Source organism: Convolutriloba macropyga, chromosome 7, assembly GCF_964194025.1.
Source record: "Convolutriloba macropyga chromosome 7, txConMacr16.3, whole genome shotgun sequence".
Lineage (NCBI taxonomy): Eukaryota > Metazoa > Xenacoelomorpha > Acoela > Convolutidae > Convolutriloba > Convolutriloba macropyga.
In genome coordinates, this window is record NC_134474.1 from 31,192,489 (window position 1) to 31,206,312 (window position 13,824).

Genomic DNA, 13,824 nt, shown 5'->3' on the forward strand with positions numbered 1-13,824 from the left:
ATTTATTTGGTACGGTCGTTTGAGTTTAAAGGAACTTTAAATGGATACACCAACTAATTTTGAACAAAATCTGAGTTTTTTAATTTTTTAAAGGTTTCTACTACCTCTTGACTTGGTAGATAAGTAGGCCAAAAAAGTGGTTTAGTGGTTTTAGAATATTATAAGCAATAACACATAACTGTGCGTCCTTTTTAGGTTATCGGAAGCTAAATTTCATCAACTTGTCAGTGTTTTTTTTCTATCGAAAGATTTAAGCTGGCCAAAATGAGAAAAATATTAAATTACTCTTTAGACAAAAAAAATTCATAATTGAAAAAAATTGCACATAACAGGTTTAGTTATGATTTTGCTTTACCTCTTACCAGTGTTCCTTCTGACGCCAACATCAAACATCAAAATCTAACAACATCAAATCAGCACAGACATCTTCCTTTATCCCTGTTTGTTGCTTCATTGTCTTTAAAATATTAAACGATGACTTTAAAATAGTTTTTGTGAACCAAAAATTTTGAAACCAAAAACATGTTGATTTTGAATCTTAAAAAGCTATTTTTTGTCTCGGATTTTGAGATTTTAAAAAAATCTGCTGCTGTCACTTTCTGTTTTCTTTGCTCTCTCATTTTGTGTCAGAAGCATTTGAAATTTTTCATTTTCAAATTTTTTGACGTCAAGAGCAAGAGAAAAAACACAAATACTTAAGAGTTATCAACATTAGTCATTATCAAAATTCAAAATTTTGGCAGATAATATTTTTTGGTTTTGATATTGTTTCTCTGATTTCTACCCGCATTTTTGCCAAATACCGACTCAAAAATATCTCTCGAGGAAGCAGAGGAATTGAACGCTAAGAGTTTAAATCAAAAATTAAATTATTGGCACGTTAAGTGTTTCTGAGAGAGTGGATGCTAGGTAAAATTTCAGGGAGCTCTTCAATTTTCTAACAAAAAGCTACCTCAGTTCAAGTTAGTCGCTCGTAACAAGCCAAATTGAGACACTTCTTGTTTAGGTGTTTAAAGACTTGTCGCTCAACCAAAATTGTATAAAAGTTTGATATTTTTGAAACAAATCATTATGATATTTTTTGTTCATTTATTAAAATTACAGTAGGACATCCAAACAGGACATCCAAAAGGACATAGTCTTTCTTTTAGTTCGGTCTTAACATTAAGTTGCCAAAAGTTTATGTTTCAATTTATAGTAGTGCTAGTCCTTTCCCAGAAAACAGGTTCAAGCAGCGTAAAAAATGATTTCTCAAGATTTTCATTTACTAAAAATTACTTAGCATCAACAACCAGTTGATACAATAAACGTTTTTTTGCCATTATGTGGGTAAATAAAAATCTGCTTTATTGTTTACTTTCCTGCAGCTAGTAATATGATGGAATTTTCTTATCAATGAAATTGCTTGGCCAATTTCTAAAAAATCAAGTATATATACTCATTTTTGACACATATTTTCACAACCAACACTTTAATACTAGGCTTTTTAGCGTGCGTGTGTAGACAACTTACAATGAGTGAAATTAATTAACATTTGTTTCAGAAATGAGTACAGGTTTTTTCAATTTTTACATTTAGTGTTTTTGGGGCCGGCATGAAAATTTGCCAAAATATTTTGTTACTAATCCAGCAGTTTCCACATTATAAGAAATTCATTTCCGTCATCACTAGTGGATTAAGAAGACAATAATGGGTTTTGCGAATACTTATAGCACTGTTCACAAGAACAATCAAGCCATAAACTTTGGTCCTAAAAAAATACTAAAAAAACAGCAATAAAGTTTTAGCTATTTACTTGTTGAAAATGGTGGAAATGGGTAAGTTTCATCTTTTAAAACTAGTTAAAAATTGTCCGCCTTTTTTTGTAAGATATAAAAAACTGTTATCGTAACCATATTCTATCATTGAAAATTGTACAGGAACCACAAAAAGTGACAAAAGTTGACTTTCGTCAAAATTGTTCTGGGAACAAAATATCTCTCGCAGAAGCAGAGGAATTGAACGCTAAGATTTTAAATCAAAATTTAAATTATTGGCGCTTTAAGTGTTTCTGAGAGAGTGGATTCCAGGCAAAATTTAAGGGAGCTCATCAATTTTCTCACAAAAAGCTACCTCAGTTCAAGTTAGTCGTTCGTATCAAGCCAAAATGTGACACTTCTTATTTAGGTCTTTAAAACCGTTTCGCTCAACCAAAATTGTATAAGAGTTTGATATTTTTGAAACAAACCATTATGATTTTTTTTTGTTCATTTATTAAAATTACAGTAGGACATCCAAACAAGACATCCAATAGGTCATAGTCTTTCTTATAGTTCGGTCTTAACATTAAGTTGCCAAAAGTTTATGTTTCAATTTATAGTTGTGCTAGTCCTTTTCCAGAAAACCGCATCAAGCAGCGTAAAAATTGATTTCTCAAGAATTTCATTTACTAAAAATTACTTAATACCAACAACCAGTTGATACAATAAACGTTTTTTGCCACTATGAGGGTAAATAAAAATCTGCTGTGTTGTTTACTATTCTGCAGCTAGTAATATGATGGAGTTTTTTTATCAATTAGATTGCTTGGCCAATGTCTAAAAAATCAAGAATATATACTCATTTTTGACACATATTTTTACAACCTACACTTTAAGATTAGATTTTTTAGCGTGCGTGTGTAAACTACTTTCAATAAGCGAAATTAGTTAACATTTGTTTCAGAAATGGGTACAGCTTTTTTCAATTTTTAAAATTGGTGTTTTTAGGGCTGGCATGAAAATTTGCGAAAATATTATGATACTAATCCAGCAGTTTCCACATTATAAGAAATTCTTTTCCGTCATCTCTTCGCATGGTTACAGTATCCAATTACTGAAACGAAAGAAAGCCTAATTGATGGTTAATTTCAGAAACTTCCTTTTCAATACTTTTAGTGGATTAAGAAGACAATAATGGGTTTTGCGAATACTTATAGCACTGTTCACAAGAAGAATCAAGCCATAAACTTTGGTCCTAAATAAATACTAAAAAAATCAGCAATAAAATTTTAGCTATTTACTTGCTGAAAATGGCGGAAATGGGTGAGTTTCATCTGTTAAAACTAGTTAAAAATTGTACGCCTTTTTATAAGATATAAAAAACTGTTATCGTAACCATATTCTATCATTGAAAATCGTACAGAAATCGCAAAAAAGTGGCAATTTTTTCCTTGGTTTCAAAGTTAGTTTTTCTATATTTTCTGCGTAATAGAAATTTTGATAAGCCATTTAGTTTATTCTTTCAATCAATTATCTTCAAGAATATTGACAAAATAGTGAGTAAATCTCCTCAATAAGGATGGAAGTTGCAACTGGGATTCGTCAATGGTGCTGTTGGCAATGCAAAGTAGAAAAATTTGGCGACAAATCTGAGCATTGCAGTGTTTGAATCAGGAGCCTTTCAGGATTCACAAAAATAGTATACTGAACAATTAGACCAAGATTAATAAAATTTGCACAAAACTATACCACACGGAGAAATCACATTGGGTGAATCCCTTTCGTGCCAGGTGTTTGTAGTTGAATACAACCTAAATTTGGGATCAATCATGCGGTGTTTTTTAAATAGTTTTCCGGATTTGCAGATTTTTTTCATCTTTTTCAATCAGCATTGACGCTACTTAAATTTTAAATTATGTTTCCTCTATCGAACAACACTTTTTTTGTCGATATGAGAAACTTTCTGGCTTTCATCTAGAGGAAACAATCAATGTTTGTTAGAAAACAACAATTAAACTAACAGATTAAAATATTAAGATTTTTTTCTTCGATTGCGAGTTTATTCAACCTCATTTTTGCTTATCTTTTCTTAATCTTCGTCGATTTTTTTAAGGATTCTTTTAGACGTTTGTGCTCGTTCGATAAATTCGGGGTTGAATAGACACAATTTCCATTAGGATTTCGGAATTCTATCTACACAGCTTTGAACCTAGTCGGGGTTCCTCACTTTTTCAAACTCGACTGATTGGGTTTTTCATTGCCTTCACCAAAGATTTAAAAATGTGCTACGGGCTATCAGTTATAGCATAGCACTTTTTAAAATGTTTCTTTTTCAGAAAAAAGTTTTTTTGTTTTTTTTACAGCTATTATTCTTTTTTACCTTTTTAAAAGGTTTTCGAATAGAATGAAACTCCAAGAGATATGGCATTTTTCTATGATATTTTTGGATTTCGGCTAATTGCAGTAATTATTAAAGGAAATCGAGACGACAGAGAGAGATTTATGCTTTTTAAAACTTTTGACACTGTTTGTCAACAAAAAATCCCACGATATAGGTTTGAGGCGTAATAATTCTCTGCCAACAAATTTCAACATTAGACATTAGAAACAATTTTGGGAAATTTGAACAATTGGTTATTTGTATGATGACGCAAAGAATGCAAAAGCAGACGCGCATGCCTTAACACGATACTATACCCCTTAACTGATTTGAGCTTTGGTAACTGCTTCCATTGCCATGCAAACCAATTGGAAAACGACGGAGATTCAGGTGTTTATAATTAAACGCCTCATCAGTCAATTCAGCCCAAAAATTTGACAACTAGACTCGTCTATTCAATATAATTTCATACATTCTTCAAGATATCATTGCTTGCGCAAGTTTTAGGAGCTTTGAAATAGTTTTGTGTCTTTTTTCCGTTCGGCATTTGGTTACAAAGTGATTGTAGTTTAGTGTATTTGAATAGGAAAACAATTTCTTCTCCTATTTCGCTGTTGGTGTAACTTGATAACCTTTTGCATTTGGTCTTTATGACTGCCTCTTAAAATTCAGTCGGGATTTTATATCACTTGCTAATCAGGAAATGATGCGACAATATAAACACAACATATTATTTTATTGCCATTAAGCAACCTCACAATATCATTGTCTTTTTTTGCAACTATAGGCTGTATTAGCTATCCTTTTTCGTTCAAACCGGCCATTATTTGTTTGCGACGTTTACTTGGCCCTAAAAACTACTGAATAAAGAATAGAAATTTTATTTGGTACGATTAATTTCACGCATGCTTTTTATTAGGGGTTGTTTATCTCAGTTTATCTTAATCAGTAATCAATCGCAATAATTGTTTTTGGCCGATTTTATGGGAAAAGTTTGTTGTAAAACCTGATTGTAATGAGTTCCGAAATATTTTTACAGTTCTTGTCTTTATGAAATCGGACAATGCGATACTCCTTCAAAAAGAAATCGCCGTAAGTAATTATTTCATTCATTGTTCATAGCATAAAATCTGCGCTTATTTTTAGTTCTATTCATTTTGTAAATCCTTCAGCTTTCATTTTCCAATTATTGACTGACAAATTTTGCAGCAAGAATCTTGTCTTTAATAACTTATTGCAATATCATTCAAATTTTTTTTAAAAAAAATGCCACTCGTCTTACGTCTTGTTAGTAATTGCAAGATCGTACAAGTCGTAACAAGATTTTCAAGATCCTGCAAGTTTGTTGCAATGCAGCCTCAAATCATCATACGTGACAAAAATATTTAAAAGCAAATTGTAAGGTCTTGTTAGACTACGGCACTAGTTCAATTGGGGTCACGCATTCTATAATTAGCACTAATATTTGGTACCATAAGGCAAACATAAGCCTAGGTTCTACTTGACGCGGAAGTATACTAGTCCTTCCTAACTTCTGTTCAGAGTTTAAACTAAATTGGAACAGATGGTGGGTTATCCACTACCTCAAACAAGACACACTTTTTAAAACACAAAATTCAAACCGAGCCAAGATGGTTTACTAGTAGCAGAGATGATGCAACGTTCAAGCTTTAAATTGCATTACGTGTGAATTGATTTTTCCCTAAAATCGTTACAAACAACACCCCTTTCAACGGTCAGATCGAAACCAAACATCTCTCAACTTGCTTCTACAGTTGGAGGCTATGCTTTGTATCCTTGTTCAACTTGTTAACTTGTTAATACTAAAAAAGTCCACGAATAATTATTCCTATTTAAGTGTTTAACTGACTAGAGAAATTTCCTCTGCAGTGTGTGTGTGTGTGTGTTTGTGTGTGTGCGTGTGCGCGTGCGTGTGTGTGTGATTACTACTATAGAACTTTTAGCATGATTGACTAATGTAACGACAGCTCAATTTTTTCGCCACGAAACTGATCAAGAAGTGAACTAGTAAACAACGATTTTGTTGTTTTCTTATTGAAAAAAGGCCCAACAACAGTTGTTTTTTAATCAGAACAAGGCGGCTCGTTAATGTGCGTTCGCACATGATGTTCCGACCCGAGCTCATCTACATTTTTGACTAAAATGTCAACCAAATCAAGAGATAACAAAAATAGATGTTTGAGTTTAAAACAATCGTTACACATTCTATCTACTAATTGAATTACTAATGCCATGCTTCATTACAGCACCAACGTGACCTGACATTGAAGAGACTAGAAAAAAAATAGCACCAACAAAATTTTGGCGGCAAAAAATGAATATCTAAATTTAAAAGCACCTGGTAACAACGTCAAAATGCAGTCAGATAAAACCTTAACTACACAAGTTTACCTTTTACTAACTATACAGCAGATGAAAAGTTTTCTTAACGAGACTAGGTAACAAGCCGACAAAAAGAACGAACAGTGAGGCCAAACTTAAAAATTAATCAACATTTTTTGCACCAAGAAAATTCAAAAATCTTAAAAAACATTGGTTTTTAATAAAAAAATCCTTGATAAATTACTAAAAAGTCATTACAAAACCAAAAGCACCCGTCTGTGGTCAGACTATGCCATAGAAACAAACTAAAGAGAAACTCAAAAAATTACAAACGATTTGCGAAAACACAAACCTTTGCTACCATTAAAATCAATGCCTATCATCTGAATATGTATTTTTAATTCAGTTGTTATTTCTGCTATTTCAGTTGAAGGATTTATACTGAAAGATTAAATAAGTTTACTTGGGCCAAATTTAAAAACCATTGGGATCTGTTATTACGCGATTGTTCTGAAGGAAGAGAAAAAGAAACGCAAAAAATGGCCATTCAATAAACGTTCAGAAAAACGAAACAACAGTGGCACATAATATCAATATATATGTTATTTCTTGAAATACACGAAATTCGATGGGACATCTGATTGATGAATAGAAGTTAAATTTGACGAAAGGAACCTATTCGCTATATACTGAATGTTTCGAGCAACATCATTCATTCAGTCCTCAATTACAAGCCTATGAGATCTGTGAGCAATTTACGGCTACCTAAAGAACAAAAACAGCGAATTCAGGAAAAAAATTGAGCGACAAAAGGGTCGAAGGCATTAAAAAATGAACTTTTCACTAAACACTCTTCAATTTTAAATTAATTTTTCAGGAGCAATGGGAAAACCTTTTTTATCAATATAATTTCAAAAAATCAACAAATATAAACAAATACATTAGACGCACGAAAATTGCGTGAAAACACGTATTATCAACGCCATTAAATTCATTAGCCTTCAACGGAAGCCAGTATATACAATAAATGATGCCTCGAGGGGACAATAAGTTTTTTTGCCAATCGTATTTCATCAATAAGACCTTACAACAAGTTAATGACTATGAAAACAACAACAGAGAGAGGCAAAAACCACAAATTCAGTAGAAAAGTGCCTGAAGAAAATGTCGAAGCAACTCAAATCATAAGCTCTTCCCTGAAAACTTTATTTATGATCCGTTGAACTTCTTCCCTAAACCAATAGGGACTCTCAGCAGTAAGATGATGTGATAAGATTTCAAAAGGATCGAAAAACAAAATAAAGTACCCAAAAAAAATATGAATTCTCGTGGCATTGATGTTTTAAAACTAATAGGTAGAAGATAAAACCGCTAACCAGATTAATTTTGGCTATAGTAGAACGGAAATGGATTCTGTTAGAACCAACAATGACCAAGAGTATTCACGAAAAAAAATTAGGAATGGTTGAATTTCAAAAAATTTTCGAAAAATTATTTTTAAACCCTTAACAGCCAGTAAACTCAATCTTTCATCGGAGCTCAATGACGATGCTCAGATATAACCCATAGGGAGGAAAATGATGTCTGTCATGCATAGATAGTTAAAAAGACATCACAATAAGTCTTATGACAGAAAACAATAACAAAAACAGCAAAAACTAAAATTCAGTAGAAAAATGCGAGAAGAAAGTGTCGAAGACAATTAAACCATTAGCTATTCTCTGAAAACTTTCTCTGTGATCCACTGAACGTCCTCTCTAAGCCAATTGGATTACAATAATCTTTGGATAATGTGATAAAGAGTTCAAAAGTGACCAATAATTCAAAAAATCCACAAAAAAAATTTAAAAAAATTGAAATCTTTGTCATTGAAGTCATATAACCAATAGCTAGAAGATAAAACAGCTAAACAGAATATTGTTAGTCGCAGTAAAAAGCAAGTGGGTCCAGTCAATACTGAAACTCACTAACAGTTCAAGAAAAATTTAGGAATTGTTATTGTTCAAATAAAATTTTCGAAAAATGATTTTTATTTTAACAGACATTAAATTCAATAGCTTTCAACGGAAGTCAATAAAAACGCTCAAAGATGCCCCGGTGGCAGTACATTTATGTTTGTCATGCATAGGTATTCATTATGAGATCACAGTAAGTATAATGACTATTAAAACAACAAAAAAAAAACAGGAGAAAACCAAAAAATCAGTAGAAAAGTGCAAGAAGAACGTGTCGAAGCCATTTAAACCATAAATTTTTGTTTAAAATTTTTATTGGTCATCCACAGAACATCGTTTTTAAGCTAATGGGAACTGTCAATATTTGGATAATGTGATAAGATTTCAAAAGTAACCAATAATACGTAAAAATCCAAAAAAAATTTTAAAAAATTGAAATTTTTTGTCATTGAAGTCATATAACCAATAGATAGAAGATAAAACCGCTAACCAGTTTAATTTTGGTTGCAGTAGGAAGGAAGAGGGTGCTCTCACCCCTGGACTGACTTACAATTCACTAATAAGATTATGATTCTTTAATATTCAAAAAAAAATTCGAAAAATTATTTTTTAAGTCTTAACAGCCATTAGCCGCCCCCTCAATGAAATAGACATGTTCACTTAATGCTCATTATGGAGCATATTGCACTGTTAGTCAATGAATCCCTACCATAGGACTCCAAAAAAAATAGTAAAACTTCAAAAAGAAATTCAAAATTTCATTCAAAATTACGAAAACTCAGAATCGAAGCCAAAAAAAAACATGAGCAATTCCTTGAAAACGACGTTTTTTGTTCATTGCGCTTCATTCGACTATAAAGGAGTTTTGTCATTAATAGAACGTCGATATAAAATGTGACTTGTCTCTAGGTGACTTAAAAAAGCAAAAAAGAGAAAAGTTTTATTAAAAAAAGGGCTCTCAATTAGAGTTCGATTTTTTTTTGATAGTGAACTTCCCTATGAGACCAGAACTAGTCTTTCTATCGCCTTGCATTCAACTTTTACGAACTCAAAATTTATTCTTTTTATAGAAATTTGAATTAATGTTTTCGTAAAAAAGATCTTAGTTTGAAGAAAATTGTACTAAAAGTGAACAATCATGCTAAAGATCCCATTGTTCACACAAAACTTCAATCCTCGATAACTCCTCGAAAAAAACGAAATTCAAAAAAATCTTTTTACTTTTGAATTCTACGCTGGACCAGCTTTTTAATGATACCACTCACATTTCTCTACGACGAATATATCGATCGGCCAAAATTCACTGAACAAAAAAAAAAACCCATTTGAGTATATAGTTCCTTCCCCCACAAGTGGGGTCGGAACAATAACGAAATAGTCAATTGAATTGTAACAATAATGTATGCAAAGAAGTGTAACAAAAATAATACGTCTGCTTCATATTTGTGTCCTCAAAATCACTTTTTCTTGCTAGGCTGCAGATAAAAAAACGACGAACGGTTGCTGGAAATGAAAAAACCTCAAACTTAGGAAAAATTGGCAAATATTAGAAAAAAGTTCATCAAGTTCTTGACAGTAATGTTCTCAAAACCAAATTTACGACGCCAAAATTTTGCCATTAACTAATGCATAAGCATTGAAAAAGCTTTGCTGGCCACAAGAGATCAAAAATCTCGAGCAAAGGTCAGAATAATAACCAAAACGGCAAATTTTTTCAAAATGTTGCTAAAGATGTTGATGTTTTTATCTTAGAAACCGGTTCAATAAAATTGAAAGCTAACCTGTAACCCATCGTTGTTCTCATAATATTTGTGTGCTCATTGAAAAAAATTATTTTAAGTTCAAATATTGTCCATTGCCACTGAAAACTATACACAAAAACTGTTATTAAAACATAGAGATGTTTCACTGGCCCTTGAAGATCGAATTAAAATTGCCAGAACTTGAAAGAAACTGTAAATTTCATTGAAATTTTGCGGAAACTCTTTATGTAAAGATCCATCAAACTTTTTTGCATAGAAACATCTTGTTAACCCATTCCAATACCTGCCAAAAGTTTGGTTAGGCCTCAAAGTTCAAAAAACAAAAAATATTTTCAAAAAAAAACTTTCTAACATGTTAAAAGTTGCAATTTAACAACTTTGCGTTTTAGCGTTGCATCGTTTTGCGCGTTTAAATTTATTTTACCAAAATTTAGAACTCATAAAGTGGACCTTAGTGGAAATTACGTATCAAAAAAACGTTTTAATAGCTTGAGAAACGTCAATTTGATACTATTCAAACAAAACCAATAATAACGAAAAAACGTGAAAACTTTCATGATTTTGGGCTGCAAAATTCTCAAAAAAGAATTGTTACGCTGTAAAAAAAACTATTTTGCAAATAAAGCTTTGATCATATGCTTGGTTTCCAATTAATAAACGGATACTCATTGACACAAAAACAACAAAAACAGTTCATATAGAGAAAATTGATTAGTGGGAAAAGAATTTAATAGAGTTAAAAACTATTCTCGACAAAATTCTTGAACAAAATTATACACAAAATGCCAAAATGCTAGTTCCTTGCAACTTGTTGGACTTTAATTTCGCTGCGAAATCATTCATGCACCCAAGATCTGGCAGAAATATCATAAACAGCAAAAAAAAGGAAAACAACAAAAAAAACAAAAGAAAGTTACATACTTTTATTATTTACTCCAATGAAAAGTGCCCTGTCTGGTTTTCAAGAGATACTTCGCATTACAAATAATTATACAACTGCACCTAATTAACAATTGATCGAGGAAAACTACAGCAAGAAGCATAAACTTATCAGAAATTGACAAAAAAAACCTGAAAATGCAGACAAAAATGGCAAAATTTTATCACATTTACTCAATTATCAGTTGCAAAAAAATAATACTCAAATCAAGTTTACTGAGAGACAACCAGAAGCAATAGAAAGACTGATTTCAAACAAAAACACATCAAATGACGCGAAAAACCGAAGAAAAACACAAAGACTGCAGAAAATCTTTAAACCATGCACAATGTTAAATGATAGCTTAAAAGTGACTATCAAAGTGTAATTTTTGCTTAGGGGGGTGGTGAAAATGACTTTTGCACACTCTTTTACCATTTTATTTAATTGAGGGAAACTTCTTTGACTGGAAAAAAAATTCTTATCTTCTTTTCTCGCTCTCTATCAAAAAGCGACGTGAACAGCAAATTACTCGCTCCTCACTCTGCTCTTCAGCAATATAATCTAAGTACTTTTTTTCAAATATCCCCACACAAAATTACCGATAAAAAAAACGCTCTACCAACACTCTTCTTCGAGTGGTAAAAAAAAGACAGCGCCCCTATTGAATTCAAATTTTTAAATTGTAAACAAAAGACAGTGCACCAATACAATCCAACTCTTGGATTGTAAAAAACCAGCAAAGCCAATTAAAAAGTACCGCAAAGGTTTTGGGAAACAATAATGGAATAAGTCTTAAAGTTCTCTATGATGAAACAGCGATTTCAAAACTTATTTCAAACCCAGCAGCTGGGTTTTTAAATAATCTATGAGATCAACATACGCAAGTCAAAGAACAATCAAGCACCACAGCACGGTGGCGGTCAAGCAAGCGGATAGGCAAGCAAGCCGAATTTTGAAAATGAGGTCAAGTAAGCCGAAAAATTTTCGGATTCGGGTATTTTAAGTTGCCCCTGGCGGGCCGGTGGACGCGCTTCGCCGCGATAACCGACCCGCTATTTCCGGATTACATCCCACAGTGGATGAGAGGCATGGCCATGGACAGCGGTCTGCTGAGGCCCGTACCCACTAGATGTCTAAAAATTGACGCATTTTTTTCTTTGGTGCATTGGAATACATTATGCACTATAATACTACGCGCAGTATTGATTGTAACGGCTGACAATGTATTATTTCTGATAGATTACATAACTATTACATAACTTTCGGCTTGCTTTTCTGTCGGCTTGCTTGCCTATCGGCTGACTTTGCATTCGCCCCACAGCACAAACAATTTAACCGAATGACGTGCTTGTTATTAAAGAGCGAGTAATGATATTAAAAAGGTCTTAAAAAGGCCCAGAGACGGTTTAGAAAAGATTCCGCGATAGAGTAACCATTATGTGGTTACTTTTGACAAAAAAAAATAAAATGTGTAATGCAGTTTCGGTATACTAAAATATATTTATAACGAAGTCATGCATGGTAGGGAAAGAGTTTTTGCAAAAGAGTCGCCTCGCTGCACTAACCTCACAGAAAACTCCGTTGGCTTAAGAGCTAAAGCGTTGCATATTATTTTACACAGTGCAATGTCTTTAACAGTCTAATTTGATCGTTACGTTTCATTACTTTGAAATATCAGCAAAAACGGAAACAAGCCTGAAATCAGCGCTGGTCACAAAATTCAGGCTTATTTATCCCAAAAGGGCATATTTTTATCCCAAAAGAACATATTTTTAGACGAGCTGATTGTCAAAATACGCTTCGGTATGGCCAATGATTTCAAAATTTCCATTCTCAATCAAGCAGTCAGAATCTCCCAAAACACAGCCGACTTTTTCCAAGATTTTGAACAGGGGCTGAGAACTAGCCAGAATCATAGTCCATAAAACGCAGCCACACAAACTAAAACTCAACATCTTTGTATCTTAGAGCGTGATTAGCTTACTTAGGCAAGAGAAGACTAATTTCACACACACACACACACACACGCACGCACGCACGCACGCACATACACACATACACAAAACAAAATCAATGCAACGGACACCTCAAAATTATTGTTGGGTACCACACTTTAATTAGAACTGTTTTTACATACGATATGCACGTGTAATTTTTTAGTTCTCTCGGTCACCCTGTTAAATGCAATCGGGCTCAAGCCAACTGTTATTTAGGTCAAGTTTCTGGATGTTCGGAGTAGATATTCGCAATTGAGAATACGAATTCAAAATTTTCAACAAACAGTTATGATAGCCTCAGACAGTCAAACAAGGAGGTGAAACGACTTGTTTAAATCAATTGAACATATCAGTAAAAAGCAGCAAAGGCTTTTTAATCGATTCCATTTTGTAATGGAAAAATGTAACCCATGTAGCAATTCGCAAGAAGCTCAATTGGTTCCTGAATCTTTTTAAACTTTATTGTAGCTGTTATCTGCTCATCGTTTTTGTAACAGTAGGTAATCTGATTTACTGGTTTTTGAAAAATATTACCCTGAATTCCACAAAACTCACAATCGTGCGTGCTACATCAACCAAAATTTCAAACCATTTAATGGAAATTTTGAAGGGCGACGGTGACTTCATAGCATCTATGATCAGTATAGAAAACTAAAAATTAAAAATTGACTACAAACCTATGTAAAAATGTTCTGAGTTATATATATATATATATATATATATAT

General features: G+C 32.7%; 1 protein-coding gene across 3 annotated transcripts in view; it reads left to right on the plus strand.

Annotated features, from left to right (window-relative positions):
• The window catches only part of LOC142342205 (uncharacterized), a 117,008-nt gene that overhangs the window by 68,781 nt on the left and 34,403 nt on the right, over nt 1–13,824 (plus strand). The window contains exon 1 of one of the 3 annotated variants that reach the window (XM_075393447.1): nt 5,112–5,211. The exons of the other annotated variants lie outside the window; for them this stretch is intronic. Coding sequence (XP_075249562.1) covers nt 5,183–5,211 — 29 coding nt within the window. The 5' untranslated portion in view covers nt 5,112–5,182. Of the gene's footprint in view, nt 1–5,111; nt 5,212–13,824 lie in introns of those variants that run through there. 3 annotated transcript variants of the gene reach the window in all.